This window comes from Watersipora subatra, chromosome 5 (genome assembly GCF_963576615.1).
Source record: "Watersipora subatra chromosome 5, tzWatSuba1.1, whole genome shotgun sequence".
Taxonomy (NCBI): Eukaryota; Metazoa; Bryozoa; class Gymnolaemata; order Cheilostomatida; family Watersiporidae; genus Watersipora; species Watersipora subatra.
Window position 1 is genome coordinate 47,938,229 of NC_088712.1, and position 17,649 is coordinate 47,955,877.

Below are 17,649 nucleotides of genomic sequence, written 5' to 3' on the forward strand. Positions count from 1 at the left end.
AAGACACAACCATGGACAGTTTTAGCCTCTCGATTGACTGCAGGAGAGGATAGACTGAATTATATATAATATATGTATATATAGCTCAAATAATATAATATATTATATTATTCATATTTTAACTAATTTTTTGTAGTTTTTTCTGTTTCATTGATTCCTAATAGGCAGTACAGTTCTTACTATTCAACATGTCAATATACAATTCTCTCTTCCAGAACTAACTTTCAAAATCAAGTACTAACTGACCAGAAGCAAAACTGTTCAACATTTCAAGCGTGGCGCTAGAGAATAGTGGCGAGCGTCATTCAATAGCATTAAAGCAAGTCGAGCAATTATGATCCATCGTTGATCAGGCTTTTTATTTATAGTTAGAACTGGTGTTGCAATTGACAATAAGAGCCAATGAGAGCTCTAGAACCTTTTATTACGCACGAAGAGACATGAGATCAGAAAGAGATGAAATCAATTCGTGTTCAACATAGCGAGGAGGAGGCTGTGTGAAACAGGCGGTGAGTTGCTATACCATTTTATGTTTGTCAGAACTAAAATATATAGTTTTCTTCTTTTTATGCGAAACGCATTAATTTGATATCTGAACATTTTAGCAGCTAATCTGTTTAGTCAGGCATCTATGCGACTCTCCAAATACTCTAAACCTACCGCTGCATATTATCAGCCCATTTATCACTATAGATCAAGCCAGTTTGCATCTCTGCATGTCTAGCTTTTATCTTCACCATGAATTTTTACCCCAACCTGGTGACAATTTTGGAAGTTATCACCCTTGATGCCTTATAAAACTCAACCACTAACTGAAAGGACGAGTTGAAGTTTGATTTTCAACCTTGTATGGTTAATTATTTCGAGATGGAGAAATTCAAATCCTCAATTTTACCAGTAAGTAACATCTCTTTCGATGAATACTGTCTTGATAAGGACATATGGGTTAAAATTGCTGTGAAGTAAAAGTTATAGCAGTAATCACTACAGTACACAGTAATGTATGCCCACTATAAACTCTCTTGTGTAGAGTTCATCATACTGATAGTAGTACAAAGTAGTATAAGCTAGTGCAAAAGAGTGCAAGTCCTTTCATACAAGCTGCTTGTTTGACGGTGAGAAGTTAGTGTCAGTAGATATAGGCACGCATGAATGAGCACTTATTGACAATTGTCACCAAGTGGCCAATTAGTCTTGGAAAGCTACAGTTTTGGAAGAAATTATTCTATGGCATTATAATTTGTACTTTACTAATGTAGTTCTGCAACATCAATGATAACTGTATATAAAAGGTTGTAGCTCTACTATATGCTATATGAATAATGATAATAATATATATGAACACATACTCAAACAGGTAAACAAAAAAACCATGAGTCACACTATGTGTGCAAAATTATCATTGTTATAAAGCATATCGTGAAAGGACAAATACAGGTTACAAAGACTGAAGCTTTGCCGAAAGGGAAACGACACTCAGTGTCAATACCTGATTGGTAGAGCCTGGTGTGCACTTGTTGATTAGCCATACAGCTTGATAGTAATAAATTAATCTAAAGTGGTATTTAGCTCTCCAAGAAATAAATCTTGCATGGAATGTTTATCTGTCGTAGTAGCCGGGAAGCGATGATTTTAGTGGCTTGCAGTAAGGGCACAAGGGTTGTGCACCCTCCTACTGCATACATTTTAGTAATAGATTTCCTGTTTGGTGAATGTTAGGATTTTGAGACAGCATAGCTTATGTTTATAGGTCTGTCTGCTGCTGATATTTGGTCAGCAAAAATTCATTTTTAACCGTATAACAGTCTGCCGTAATTTTGAGTGACTATATTTTATAAACCAACTAGTATTCTGGCAGTCAGTGTAATAGCTATAAGTACAATTATTCTGAAAAGCCAGAGGACATTGAATGGCTGTTAAGCTGTGAAGCTGTTAAGCGATTGGGTTAATCTACTGAAAGTTGCGAGTTCAAATCCTGTATGATGCAATACTTTTTCCAACCTCTAACCGGGGCTTCGGACAGTTGGACAAACAGACACACAAACAAACACAGCTCATATTATAGTAAAGGCTATAAGTGGGGCATTGTACATACAACGGGAACATGCAGCACCTTTGAAGCTATCAGTAGCTGAAAGACACCATTGCTGTTTTGTCGAGAGAAGTTGAGTTCTCTCTTCGAAACTGCTCTTTTCTGCTAGACGCGAGTCGACCAGCTTTGTGAATTGAATACTTTCTAGTTCTTAAAACTCACATATGCTGAAATCGGTTTATAAAACTCGACTAGCAGCATGACATTTCTGTTGCTAGTTTGTCTGTTGGTATCATGAAGCTCCTAGCTATACCGGTTCTATCCATGATGGCTGTCAGATTGAGATCTGATAAATGATTATCAATCGTAATACGATCATCAATCATTTAAGGTAGGGATGTTTGTCAGATTCTCACAGCATGCGAGCAATCGGTAAAGTTCGAAACAATGTGACAGATTTGATCAAGAAATGCTAAGACTTAATTAGTTGAATATTGGTCACGTTTCTACAATCTTTTGATAAGAAAATATGTAACAGTAATACCTACGCAATGTTACTGCTTAAGGAGTTGGAAGATCATTTTTGTTGAAATAAAATGGAAACAGGATAGAGTATGGCCAACTATCAACACTTTTTTTATAATTTTTGGACGTTTTTTACGATATAATAGCGATAGGAGTTACATAAATAGTAACTATCAGCTGCGCATCTAAAGATTCGATGTTTACCAGAACAACATCGCAGCATCACGAGTTGAGAATGATGAATTACTCGGTAGAGCTGGATTAACTCTGTTGACCCAGTAGGGTGAGGGAACTCTCTCCGGGTAACTTCCTTTGCACCTCTCTCAGGCTGCAGGAGTAGATCACATCATTCGTTAGGCTATATTTGGGAGCAGATAATGATAGACTTAGTAACTTTAGAAAGCAATACCTTCTTGGCAAGCAAAAACGCTTTGGAGCCGATATAGCTTGGGTTCATCAGTTGCAAAGCATAGTTTTTGGTTTTTCTTTACTATTTAAAGCAACAGTGCTAAATCCCAGCCAGTCAGTCCACCTGTCATGCAGCTTCTCACCCCTCAACAGATAAACAGATTGCTAAGGGCTAAGTTGCTGCTTTAAATATTAGAGGAGATGTTTAGATATTTGCTGCATGTAGATATCTCCTTGAGTGGTTAGTGTCGTCTCAAAGAGATCATTTTGAAATTAGTGTCGTCTCAAAGAGATCATTTTGAAAAGCGGTTTGATGTCTCAAATGCCAACAATTGAAGTACAGTGACTTGTATATTTGAGTTTTTTAAACAAGGGATTTGGAACCATGTTATACCATTCTAGTAAACTGGCAGCCTCATGCGCCTGTAGAGATCATCGGATGTAATAACTACGTGCACAATTATTCCTCCATGTAGCAAGGTGAGTGTGTGGTGCAGTTGGTAGTGTGCCTGTCTGTTAAGCTGAATATTTGAGTTCAACTCCAGTAAAATGCAATTATTTTTCTAACCTCGAAGCGTTGATTCGAAAAGAGGGACGAATGCAGCTCTTATTATAGTAAAGATTCTGTCATACAATATCACGTCATATCAGATAAATACATGTACATCGTAATAAGCATTTTAGTCATATTGGATTATACTGGTATACTAAGTTGATCACAGCATCACAGCATAAGGTCACGTCAGCCTTTTATCATACTACATGTTTATAAACAACTAGAGGAGCAAAGCAAGCGATGCCTGCTTGTTTTGCTGTAAAAGGGAATTTGTAACGAATGCGTGTTGGCACGCTGCAAGCATTCTCTAGGCATTGTGGTGGTTAGTTGTGACAGTGATTAACTAACCCTGATGTTCTCTAAATATGCTGGTATGTTCACAGACGAGTCCTCATTCTCTTTATAAAGTTTCCTACTTTACTGTATGACTGACACAGTACTGTTGTTATAGTCCTGGTCTCTCGATCAGCGTTTACACTAGCACTGCGGGTCTTCAACTAGCGCCCTCCTCCAAGTCTTTCATTAACATGCATAGAAATGAAGCTATAACATGCTTAACTTGATAATAATATTTCTCAGACAATATTTAATAATCTATAGAAGAGTTTTTGCTCGTATGGCTGGCTGTCAATAATGTAATAATAATAATGACATTGGTCAGGATATCTGAAGGAAGAGGACTTTACTACTAGAGTATACTACCAGACAATAATAACAATACTAGTACGATAATAAAAAGAATAGTAATAGTAGTAATAATAGGAATAATAATTACAGTACAAAAATTAGCAATTCAGACAGCACAGATTTTGAAAAACGCTCTACAGTAGAAGACAGTGACAGCCATTGGATAGGGCTCGGGCTTGCTTGCAACCAACCATAAAGGTTATGATAAAAACCTCCCATAATTATAATGATAATAAGAATAATGTAATCGTGGCTTCAACAATCATCAATTGTACCTGATCTATAATGAACAGCCTAATCTTTATTGTGTGAAAGAATGTAAAAACACAAAGCAATTTGCTCCTCATAAGACGGCCTTGACCTAGCTTCTAAGAATGAGTTGATATGATGAGTACCCGTAACGTCTCGTAGGAATTTCTCTATTCAGTAAGAATATAAATCTGGAAAAAAACTTTTTTAATTTTGCCGCTTTGGCGTTTTTGTGTTCAGTATCATCCATTATATTTGAGGTTCAACTTTCCCTTCAATTGGACGTGTCTGTCTTTAACAATAGCCAATCACAAAAGACTTCTGCTTGTTTTTCTTAGTAGACAAAAGGAAATAAAACCTGGCACAGCAATGTTTCCTAGTTTGCATGTTTTCAGATTTACTCTCCATAAAAAAACACTTTAAGATAATTCTGTAACAGTTCGCGCATAACACCTAATTTATGCAAGTCTTTCCTGAAATATTATCATTCTTGCCTCATCAAATATCCAATTATAATTGGCTGTTCTGCCCAGTCATAGAGTCATACGAGTCATGGAAATGTGTACTCAGAAAACAAGTTTCTATTTAAACTTTGAAAAGGGCTTTATGTTATGAAAAGTTATTTATTGAATGGTTTAGTTTCCCCTGGTCATAGTTTATGATATTTTAACTGCCTATGACGTACTGGTAGGAAAAAACTGGTTACTACCAATTATTGGAAAACCTAAAAATGATATTTAATGCATGGATAAACAAACCAACAAAATCATTAAAAAGTTTGCTGCCTTCAAATACAAAGATTTAAAAAGATACATTTAATAAAACTATTTTATTCAACTAAAACGATGTGCCATGTGACGGCTTACGAGTTGCATCAAAATGAATTCTCATCAAGCGCATAAGAGCTATTTCCGACACCTTTCATAAAATGTTACGATTCATTTATTTAGAATGAATATAAAAGATATAAATTCCATTCTCTGTTGTTGACAGAAGCTCAACTATCTGTAATCCATCATTCAAGTATCAGATGAAATTGTCAGGTGACATTTCAGCATTGGTCTTGTGATGTGCATTTATAAAAAGAGCACGTATGACATGATTGGACGAATAGCCTTCCTCGCACATCTACACCTCATATGCTCCAGTATATAAATAGAGTGAAATACAAGTCGGTTGGCAAGCGGTTTCATCAGAGTTTTTGGGCAGGTTCTCCTAATATGGAGATGTTTTCCTTTCGCAACGGTAGCCATAAGACAAGGAAGTGCAAAAGGATTTCAAATAACTATCGAAACTGATAATTCCCTAAGTTAGGGTATATCCCACTTAAGTTTCACAAAATGACAAGTTGAGTCAGAAAATTACAATACTCGATTCACTATTATGCCAACTTATTGCAGAGAGTATAGAAAAATGTCACCTACGAACATGCGATAGGTAAAATCAATAATACGTGACAGGAGCCGCAGGTGGATGCTACTGAAATGTCATCCACAGGGTGCATTCAGCTTGCTAGCAATAAACAGCAGCTAGACTTCACTTATATTAAAGTGTAAATTTTCAGTGCAAGATTATAGACTAATTTGTGTTTAGGGCTGTTGACATTAGACAGTTCATGCAATAACACACTGAGCAGCAATCATAGCTTAACAAGACCAAAATGTCATAAGAAAGGCTTGAAGAATGAAAATGTTTTTAATGCCCTCCGGAACATGCATTTTATTATGACACTTTTTGCTGAAGTGCCTCTGTGGCTAGCTAGTAATATTGAATTTTGGTTTAGAATACTTATTAGCTTGACAGAAACTCATAGCTGCAGTTCATGTACATGTATGTCGGTATAACTTTTCATTGGTGTTGCTAATCATGACCAAAATGAGGTTTTTTATTATATGCTGAAAGAAATATAAAAAGGAAAAGCCAGAAACCAGAAATTATTGAGTGAGTTGAACAAAAGTGTTTTAAAAGTTGGTTATCTAATGGTATTGCAGAGGAGTTGCAGGGATAGTGTTTGAAGTGTGTAGTAACAGAAAGTTCATAAACTGAAACATATGATAAATAATGTGGTAGGTTGGCATGAAGGACAAAGAGATACATCTTGCACAGCTACTGCAAGATCCAAACGCTTTACACCCTTTTCAGTCTCTAATAGTCTGATTTTAAAATGAAATGATAAAAGTGAAAGAGACAAAAACTACTAACTACTAAACTTGCGAACTAACGAGGTATTTCTGTATTTACAGGTTGTGAACTCCTTGAAAAGTATGTCTGGAAGTGGCCTGAGAACCTTAGTTGTGATTGGAGAAAAAGCGTCGGGGAAGTCAAGTTTGGTACAAAGGCTAATTGAAGAACCAGTAGACTTTTCTACTTACAAACCTACTATAGATGAATGCTATAACATCACATGGAAACTTCCAGGTGAGTTACTATAAAAGTCTTAGCATATGCAAGCTAGAATTTAACTGTTTCCGGAATTTTCTTAGCAAAAATAGAATGTAAGATTGATTTTGGTCAGTTCTATATTACAGGAACTTCTACGTGTGAGTTACATAGGTATGGATACCCTGTATAGATGCATATATACATGTACGTATGTTACAAAAGTATATACTTACTGAATAGGGCTTTTATAAATATATATATGTGTATATATGTATGTGTATATATGTATGTGTATATAATAGATAATCTAATAGTATTGCAGATGAGTAATATATATATGTATATATATATATATATATATATATATATATATATATATATATACCGGTCAGATGGCGCAGTTGGTAAGGTATTGGGACAGTGATCAATGGGTCCTAGGTTCAAACTCCAACAGCTGCACCCTTCTGGCAGGTCCTTAGACAAGACCTTTGCTACATATTGTCTACAACCTCTATGATGAGTGCAATAACCAAAACCATGCTGGCTCAGACGTCGCCCGATCAATCAAAGACCGTGCTGCCTGTAACTAAACCAGGACAAGGCAGTGCAAAATGGACTACTGGTTCAAAAATGGTCGAGTGCTCAAACTCCCAGGTTTCTGGTAGGAGACCCGAGTTAGAGCAGCAATTACCACCCATATGGGTTAACCGGGGTGAAGAAACAATTTTTTTATTATGTATATATGTGTATCTGTATGTGTAAATGTATATACATACTACTTAACTATGTGTATAACACACATAAGCATACATGTAATTAGTGGGTGTATATACAGAAACACGGACACACAAACGCACAGACAAATGCACAAACAAACGCTAAAATTGACAGTTTTACAAACGGACACTGTTTCAAAATACACACATTTATGCTGAATAGACATCAATACCATGTCATTTCTGTTCTCGATCAAATGGTACCTAGCGTTTTTGTTTTCTTCCAACGTTTTTTTCTCCATTTGTGATCTGACCTTTAGTACCGGCAGGATCATCCTGCGGAGGGCGGATGTTGCCTTAAGTTACGCAGGATGGACAAACAGACAACTATTAAAATCAATGATCACCTTAAGACATGTGACGGATTATGGATTATACAAATGCCTTTCAGCTTTAAGAAAGTCGCATATGCTAAGCTTGGGAATTATAGTGAGTTTTGCGGAGGTGAACACAATAGGGACTGTTAAATATAGCTTATATCAATACTAGCAGTATGCAGATTCAAAGACAGCAGTTATAATGTTGTGTGCATTTCATATCGTTCGATTTAATTATACTTATATCACGAAGTTATATATTATATATTATTATATATATTTGTATTACGAAAACTACTGGTCACAGCAAAAAATTATATTACTAATGAAAACAAATAATGTAATAGATTTTTTTGCCATTTAAGGATGAGGCGTTTAAGGCCAGATATATTCTGAATCTTACAACACACCACGGGTGCACTCGCTTAAATGTGATTTCTTGACTTTTTAGTCAGACATAAGCTAATTGCTTGCTTGTAATCTTCTCCTGAAGCTTTTGACTCACTCTGGATTAATCATCCATGTACGAAGCAGGGGAAAATAAGTATTTTAGAATAGCCGCAACTAAAGTTTTTTATAAAATTATTGCATCTGTTCTATTAATGATATAGGAAAATTAGAAAAAAGTATTCCCTATATACATAGATGGGTCCCTTTTTGGTGTCTCTTACCACAAGTGATTTCTGCAGAAGATTGATAGGCTAATAATTCTGATTGGTCCGCTGATTTTATATAAAACCGAGTCAACTGGTTTAACGACGATAGCTAGCAAATGCAGATTTTTTTCTTTAATACTTATTTTGAATTTTTATTCTGATTTTTCTTTATTGTATTTATTAGAAGTATACTATAAACATGGTTCGCTGACGACACAAAAAGCAAGTTCTAAAAGTTTGTGATGTGTCTGCAACACATTTCGAAAACGGTTTTAAAAAGACGTTGACTTTATCTATTTAAAAACTGACATTTCAAGCCTAACACAGACATCTATTGCACAGTATGTTACCATTAAAACCAAATTCGTATATGAGCAGTTATTTTCCTACTAGTGAAGGAGAAAAGTTTTTTGCTACGATAAAACTGAATCCTGTTTGTCTGCGGCCTGTTTTAAATAGGACTGTTTTGATTAACACAAAAAATGATGCATTTTTTATTTGCATTTAGTTTTATCTGTTTCTAAGCACAGGTTTGTGAACTAAAAACTATATTACTTAAAGTTTAAAATAATCTAATCTCACTTGCAGTACAGAATGCATTTGTTTGGAACAAAAAGGAAAGACTATTATTAAAATCTAACATTTTACTGAGGTGGCGATATTTGGTTTATTACATTAACTCAAATTAACAAACTGTTTTACATCAAAAAGCTCTAAAAATTAGGGCTTATTTACGTTTTTTTTCAGCTTCTTGTGAATTACTTGTATTATTGTCTCAGAACTCCTTTATTATCTTTAATCTAACAACTATGGTGATATAAATACTATGATGATATGAAAAACAAAAAAATTTTATATTGTGCTTGAGTCCTGCCTTCTGTCATCACATCTTAGGGAAACCATTTTGGGCGTTTCAAGATGAGTCAGAAAGCGAAGGCTGGTCAGTCAGTTGTTTTTCTCATTGTTAGTTTTTCATAGTTGATGACGTGGAATTTTCCCTCCAGGCTGTAAGAGCGCTAGTCACCTTTAAATTATTCCATAATGAGTACGGTAGGGTGTAACAAAAGTCCCTCGTGTCAGGTCAAATCTCTATCAAATAAATTGAAAGACGGAAGGAAAAGTTGGAAAATAGAAAGAATTTTGTGACACACTCTCAGTAGACTTAAGGTAAAACTATTGTAAACTTTGAATGGTTAGTAAACAAAGAACTAGTTGAAACCTGAGTGTTATGATTTATACAATCTCTTTGTTCTATAGTTTTCATTTAACATCTTATGTAAGGTTGTTTTCATAAAGGTTTGAAACTTCCTTGTGATGTAACAAATATACTGACAGATGTTCAGTAGATTCTAATGCTTGAAGTGCGTTTACACCACGACAATTTATTAGAGTTGCTTCTATGGTGACAAAGTTTGTTTGGTATACAAGAGAAAACGGTTGTGTTTTTGCCACGAGATCAGTAAAATATTGTAAACTAAGTTTTTGACGGTTGTCATTGATGGAGAACATGTAATTGAACAATCATATATTTCAAATGAGATAGAGTGTATATGGTGATAACTGGTCAAATTGCAATGGATATTAATGTTACATTTTATTGGCTAGAGAAGGCGACCCTTTTTGTGTTGGTTTGGTGTAAAAAAACGTATTTCAAATCGTAAACAGGCTAGAAGCCATTACAGCTCCAAATTCCCCATTGAAAACACAACTCCGGTCGATCATTTTGGTACAAATATAACTTTCTTTGACAGTCCATCTTTCAAAATGAACTTGTGCATTGCTCTATGAAATATTTAACCAGTCAAAAGCAATAAGTCATTGTGCACAGTAAAAATCACAGAAAGAACGTTTTTTAATACATATTAAGTTTAATAAATATTAAAAGGAATAGTTGTCAAAGAATGAAAAAGTTTCTAATAAAAAACGTCAAGTTTCAAACATTAAACTAAAAAAAGAATGAGCCCTATAATTGCAATAAGTTGTGTGTATTGAGTCTAACCGCATGTACTTACATTTAGCGGCAGACGTATTATACACCATTTTTATACTGAAATTATCTCATGTAATTATTTAAATTGGAGCATATATATTTAGTTGAGGTATTCAACCTTTGTATTTCTAGCTAGTCTCTTTTCAAACCTTTCATGTTGCATAAGAAGAAAATTCCAATAGTGGTTACCAAAACTGTGGAAGAATACTAACTAAACATCCGTTATTGGTCAATAAACCTCGTCACTCATGCTGATGAATATTCCACTTGACCAAAAATTGGCTCACTGCACTAAATGGGGTTCATTTGAAGAAAATGATGTAAAATACTAGTTAACCAGGTCAAACCCACAGGCAGTTTGTCTGATAAGCGGAAGTTATTAAAAAGGCCATCAACCTCGTCATGTTGATTAGGTATCAGGGGCTCTATAAAGCCGCTTTAAACCAGGATCCTTCGCAACCCGCTTGGGCACTGATTGTCACTATTATGATTAGACAGGCTCTGTGATTATCATGCATTATTTAGGAAGAATTCCTGCAATAACAAATGAGTCGGGAGTTTTGCAAAGGCAAATTAATGAATGTTCCAAGAACAATGTGTAAACAAACAAGGATGTGTTACAGCTATGAGTATATACATGTAATAATGTTTTACATCTATGGTTTACATCTATAGTTTACATTTATGTTTTACATCTATGTTTTACATTTGTTTTACATCTATGTTTTACATCCATGGTTTACATCTATGTTTTACATCTATGGTTTACATCTATAGTTTACATCTATAGTTTACATCTATGGTTTGTATCTATGTTTTGCATTTATGTTTTACATCAATGTTTTACATATATGTTTTACATATGGTGCCACAAAAAATGTAAATAGACAAAAAGAAAGGTGTCATAAATACAAAAACTATAATTTATGTAAGGAAGGATTGAAACTACTAAGGTTAGGTATATATCAGATCTCTTTTGCCAAAAGATTACAGGAAGTAGCAATAGAATTGCTGAGTATATCTTTTAAAATCTATGAAAACAACCAGTAAGTACCCACATTTAAAATATGGGTACTTACTGGTTGTACAAATAGTACAAATATTTCAAAACACATTTCGCTCCACAGCATTCAGGGCATTTAGACAGTGGTTGTAACTATCCATATCAGGGTAGCTTAACTTTAAAGCATGATTTTTGTAAGCGTTCCAAAACGTATTGCCTACATGTATTTTTATCTTTTAGATAATAAAGGAATGCAGCTAAGAATAATTGATACGGCAGCGTGGAATGAATTTCCAGCAATGCAGAGTCTTTTCGTCAAAATGGCTCATCTTGTCGCGATTGTTTATGACGTTTCCTCACCTGAAGCAGCCTACAGAATGCATGAAATCGTTTCAGACGCAAAGCGAATAAAAGGTACGTTACACATGACACATTTTAGCGTAACGTTTTTTGAAAATATTTTTTTGGCTAATTATGATTCCCTGTTACCTGAGAAAATTCAAAATCGTTGTTATTATGGCACATTTAATAAAAACAGCAAATAGTCAGTATCACCAAATATATGCACTGGCAGCGTTAAAATTTTCAAGTTGATAATTTGAGAGAACACGCCCTGTTGCTATAATCCACCTATGTTCAACATTTTCCAGCTAATGTAAACAAAATAAATATGTTTGTCAAAAATTTAAGGATAGATAAAATATTTGGCAAATTTTAACACTAAGTCATCATTGGATGATAGTTGAAACTGTACACGCCAAAATGAAACCAGATATCAATAAAGCACCTTTGACTGAGCAAAAAAATGTGTCGAACTATTGTGTATTACCTTCGTTCAGACACTAGCAACTACAAATCAAGGATCAAAAAAACTTCTCAATGCCACCACTCAGGTCTTGTTTCAAAGGAACACTCTCTTTATCAGAAAGAATCAGTATTTTTATCATTTGCAATTGTTTTTTATGCTTGAGGTGATCTGACTGCCAGAATTTTTCAAGATTAAAATCGATAAAACTTGATCGCTGTTAAAATGCTTAAAAACAAAATAAGTGTGATGCCGCTGGCTTGGCTAGTATCATTGCTATAGTAATTATCAACTATTGCTTTCAAGTTGCAGTATTAAGCGTCTCTTCCTGCTGGTCTCTTTACAACTAAAGACGTCATAATCACACTTTCACTTGATATGAGCGTTTTAATTGCAATCAAGTTTTATAGATTTCAATCTTACAACATTACTAATAAAATTATTATATAATTATAAATAATAATAAATTATTAATAATACTATTAATAAAATACATTCATCTTTATGATTTTTATTATAATAAAAGCCGTGTCCGTCCATCTCAAGTCACAGCTGGAAGTTGGGGAAAAATATTGCATCATATAGGATTCAAACTGTTAAGTTTCGTCATGATAGGCTGCAGCACTCTCACAACTGCACTAGTCAACCACCAATTAGCATTACATAATATTTGTATGTATAGCTAGTACACTAGACGATCTCTCACAGCACACAAGATTACCAGGAGACTAGTATAAAATAAATCTAGAGGCGTAACAACAATATATTACTAGATTTATTTAAAATTTTTGAAGCTTCACTATTCTAAATTTGCTAGGAACAATTATTAGTTTGATGTGCCTCCTTATTCCATTGCATCCTAAATATGTTTAAATTACCGTTAGCAGGTAAAAATAAGGTGGGAATCTACAAGTGCTGCATCGTTAGCAGGTAAAACTAAGATGGGTTTTAATTGCAATCAAGTTTTGTTGGTTTTATACTATAAACATGCTGGCAGTCAGATCACCTCAAACATTAAAAACAATCGGAAATGATAAAAAATTATGATATGCTTTTTGATAAAATCTACTGAAATTTTGTGCAAATTTATCTCTAATGTACTTTTATTGACAAATCTCGCTGGTGATCAAAATGAGTCATGTTATAGCTTTCACAACAATTTTGATCTAACTTTGAATATTCCTTCTGTTTTAGCCGACTCTGATATCGTCATAGTTGGAAATAAATGCGACAAGCTCAAACCGGAGGACAATTTCTGTCCAAACAAAGTGCACAGCGAAGCTGATGGCGGCTGCATGGGTACCGTGTACACAAGTGCTAAAACGGAGCAGGGAATTATGGGCCTGAAACAACTGATCATGTGCAGCAAGTCGAAACTTACCGATGGATATTATTCAGAGATCGCTCATGTTTCAAGGGTAAGGACTCTCTTTTCAACTTTAAAGTTGTTAGAATGCTACTAATTTAGGCAATATACTGACATAATTGCTATATAATTACTAATATTGCATAAATATTCTAGAAAAATAATATTTGGAGCAGAGATTTTGTTTCTTTCGAATAGTTCTCACCAGTAGTTCTAGCTCAAAGTGTAATGACTATCTGTAGGCTATATTTCATTTTTTGTTTTGAAACCGGTTAGTACAGATATTAATAAATCCACAGAGTCTTACTATGCAGTAAAGATACTTTCATGAGGCAAACCATAAAAATTGTAAAAGTTTAAAAAGAAAAGAATCTATTTCCTGTTTTAGTGACCTATCAATTTTGTCGGAAATGCACCCACCTACAATGAATGCTTGCATTCTAGTTTTCCAATTACTTATGTTACAGAGAAAAAAGTTGAAAAAAAAATTACATGGAATAGCTACAAGCCTTCATCGGATAGCAATGAGGACAAGAAACAAATCCTCTTCAAGTTTGTCAGAGAAGATGACGACAGACTTAGCAGGAGTTTCTACCAACCGCGATAACATCGATGCCCCAACCAAGTCACACACATTTGATAAGAACGCTAATGAAATTGTTCACCGCTCCCACCCAATTGCCCGAAGGGTTCAGTACGCAAAAAATCTCAAAAACCGCCACACTCTTGATTCAAAGCAAAAATACACATCAGACTTTGAGAAAGAAGAAACACTGTTTTACGACAGCGATGCCTTCACCAACAGCGGCTCGCAGTCCGATAGCACAAGTCCATCGGCTAGTCCTATGTTCGCCAGGTTTCAACTCGCTAAACGACGAAAATCGATGGACTTTTCAAAGCTCAAACTTTCGAGTGAACATTTGTCGAACTATGTTCCTCGAAAACTGAATAAAATGAAGTCGGCTAGTTGTTCTGCGTTTGCATTTTCTGATGAGAACGAACAGGAGCTGTCAGAAAGCACTAGCTACACAGATAGCGACATGACCACAGATTCTGAGGAACGACGTAGCACCCTGCCTAGTAAAATACCTGCTCAGCCAACAACTCCAACTAGTGTCACCTCCAAGTATGCAGCTTGTAAGTATGTTTATGTTTTACAAATATACTTAGTATTTTGATTAGTTTTGTATGTATGTACGTATAAGGTTTTTTATATATGTGTGTATGTATAAGTTTTTTTTATACATAGAGAGTTTTATACAAAAATAGAGTTGTTTTCTCTTGCTGAACTTCAGTATTGTATGTATGCATAACTTTTTATTGACATTGGCAATCATCAACAAAACAATGCTTTTTATTAAATGCCAAAAATGAAAAGTCAGAAATCAAGAAAATATTAAGTGATTTTAACAAACAAGTTTTGAAAGTTGGCAATCTAATAGTATTGCTGAGAAGTCGGGGTAGTGAATTCTAGGTTGTAGTAACGGAAAGTTAATAAAATCAAACATGATGATGGATGTAGTATGCTGGTGTCACAGAATAGAAAAGGATGTTTGTCATGTATGTAAGGATAAATACAAATATGTTAGCAAAGTTTACATAGGGTTTGAAACCTGTAACACAAAGGCAAAGATGAGCATGCTTAGAACAAGGTACTATATTCAAAGATTTTGTGATGTGATAGGTGAAAGTGTGGTGAGCTGGAGTATTTAATTGGTAGTACACACATCTTAGTAAAGATTTCTGTAAGATGTATAAGGTATCTATTTTTGGTGAGATGTGAAAATATATATTTACCCCATCGAGCAGATGACAATGCACAAATTAAAAGATCGGCATAAGTAAGGGCTGTTATCGATGTACATCCTTCTTGCGAGTTGAATATCCAACTATTTATATTGACAGATGGAGCAAGACTAGGACGAGGTGCTGCTAATCTGAGTTCGATAAAGAAGATGAGCAAGTCAATTGGGCACTTGGAAACCAGCAGTGTAGAACATAAATGGGACTTCACGTCTCACCGTTTCAGCGCACTCCTCATTTAGAATGAAACAAAAGATTGAAAGAGACAATTCGTTATGACAATCATTTGGAATTTTTTAATTTATTTTATTTTGTATTTATAATAATGTTACTAGCAGCTAGTAGTTTTTTTAGCATCTGACAAGTAAAGATCAAGCTTATGGGTGTCTTTCTCTCGCCATACCCTGTAAATACTGCGTAGCTCTATATTTTTTGTGTGTTACAATTCGGGTCTGCGCTATTTCTTGTTTTGAGTTATATTTGTGATAATACCATGTATATATCATCTGTATATACTTATACCATTTACTCAATTTTAATTAATTTGTCGAGATTAATCTCAACACAAATTTTAAAATAAATTTGAGTAACAGATGACTTGGCGAATATCAGTGAGCTAAAACTGGAAAGTGAGTAGGCCGAGAGCAGTTGTGATTATTCGGTGGTGGAACTTGTGCAATGCTTGCAAAACCGTCTTCTCCAGATGGTCAGTTGGATGAATAATTGTATTAGCTTAATTAAGCGATTTTTACCGATCAGCAAACATTATTCTTTCTGCTTTTCCGTTAGCGATCACCACAGCAAATGGTCTTTCTCTTGCAATAATATTTGGTGTGATCATTTGCTCATGAGAACACATGAAAGATTGTGATTAGATGCTCTTCCTAACACCACCAATGGTTTTTATGTGGCTCAAAACACTGCACTAGTGATCATAAGCCACTGAACTCTGGCGAACAACTACCACAATGGAGTAGTTCCAATTGTGTTAAATTTATAACACAAGTAAAGAAACTTACGAATCAGACAATGCAAAATTTCAATTCCCTTTTAATAATTGTGAAACTGACAATACAAGATAAGTTTATAAAAGAACAGCAATTTATTTAATATGTGACACATAGATGAACCTTAGTAAATATTTAGTCAATTCATAAAACTGGGAAGAGCATTCAAGTAGGAAAAGTTCTCAATAGTCTCTCTAATTCTGTGCTGTCCAGAGTATTCTAACAGACTGCTCTGTACACCCAATCAGCCACTTCATAACTACAACTCACAAACAAGTCATTTATAACTCTGTATAACTCATTCATAGATTTGAATTACAGGTGTCAGGGTGGCCTAGTGGTAGCCCCTTTGACTTTATCAACCATGGGGTTGGTGGTTTGAGTCCTGCTTAATGCCGATCTGATAAAAAGCTCTCGGCCAGCTTTCAACCCTAAATTTCTGGGTCTTTTTGAATCCAGACCATAACTTGGAGGCCCCGTGTACCACACTGACAATGTGGGCACATTAAAGATTGATCTCTGTCCTTCACACATTGGGCAAGTGAAATAGCTACCTGGCTCTGTCAGACTGGACATGTTGCATTGGCATCCCTTCAGGTTAATCTGACAGTTCCGGAAATGGTAGATACTGAGAACTGGGTCACCTCTTCTCTACCATACTGCTCGACCCTAGCATCGCAAAGAAGCAAATCATTATTAATTTTCAACAGCAAGCTAGCTTTAAATTTAATAAAAATTTAAATAATTTAAAACTCCTACCAAATTAGTTCAATCTGTAGTATTTTATATATTACGTACCGCAACCATATTACCCGCATCAAAACCTATTAAAACCGTAATACCCTGTAATAAATGTATTTAATGTATGTCAATGATTGAAAGTCCCTAACATTTGGTATTTCTTAATCTCTCCTGTCTAAAGTACTCTAATAGACTATCCCATATACCCAGCCAGCCAGTTCATAGCTACACCCCATAAACAAAAACCAATGAGTACACCAGACAAACATCTTGCTACTATACTTACAATCATATCTAGAAAATTCTTATACCATAAGAATGTCTTTTGAATACTATTGATTACCCA

General features: G+C 34.8%; 1 protein-coding gene across 1 annotated transcript; it reads left to right on the forward strand.

The window, feature by feature from the left end:
- Positions 1 to 483: 483 nt before the first annotated feature.
- LOC137396692 (uncharacterized) lies at positions 484 to 16,134 on the forward strand. Its single transcript, XM_068083008.1, has 6 exons — positions 484 to 509; positions 6,701 to 6,875; positions 11,822 to 11,995; positions 13,581 to 13,804; positions 14,220 to 14,889; positions 15,658 to 16,134. The coding sequence occupies exons 2-6, from the start codon at positions 6,722 to 6,724 to the stop codon at positions 15,795 to 15,797; spliced, it is 1,362 nt and encodes a 453-aa protein (XP_067939109.1). The 5' UTR covers positions 484 to 509; positions 6,701 to 6,721; the 3' UTR covers positions 15,798 to 16,134.
- Positions 16,135 to 17,649: the final 1,515 nt, after the last annotated feature.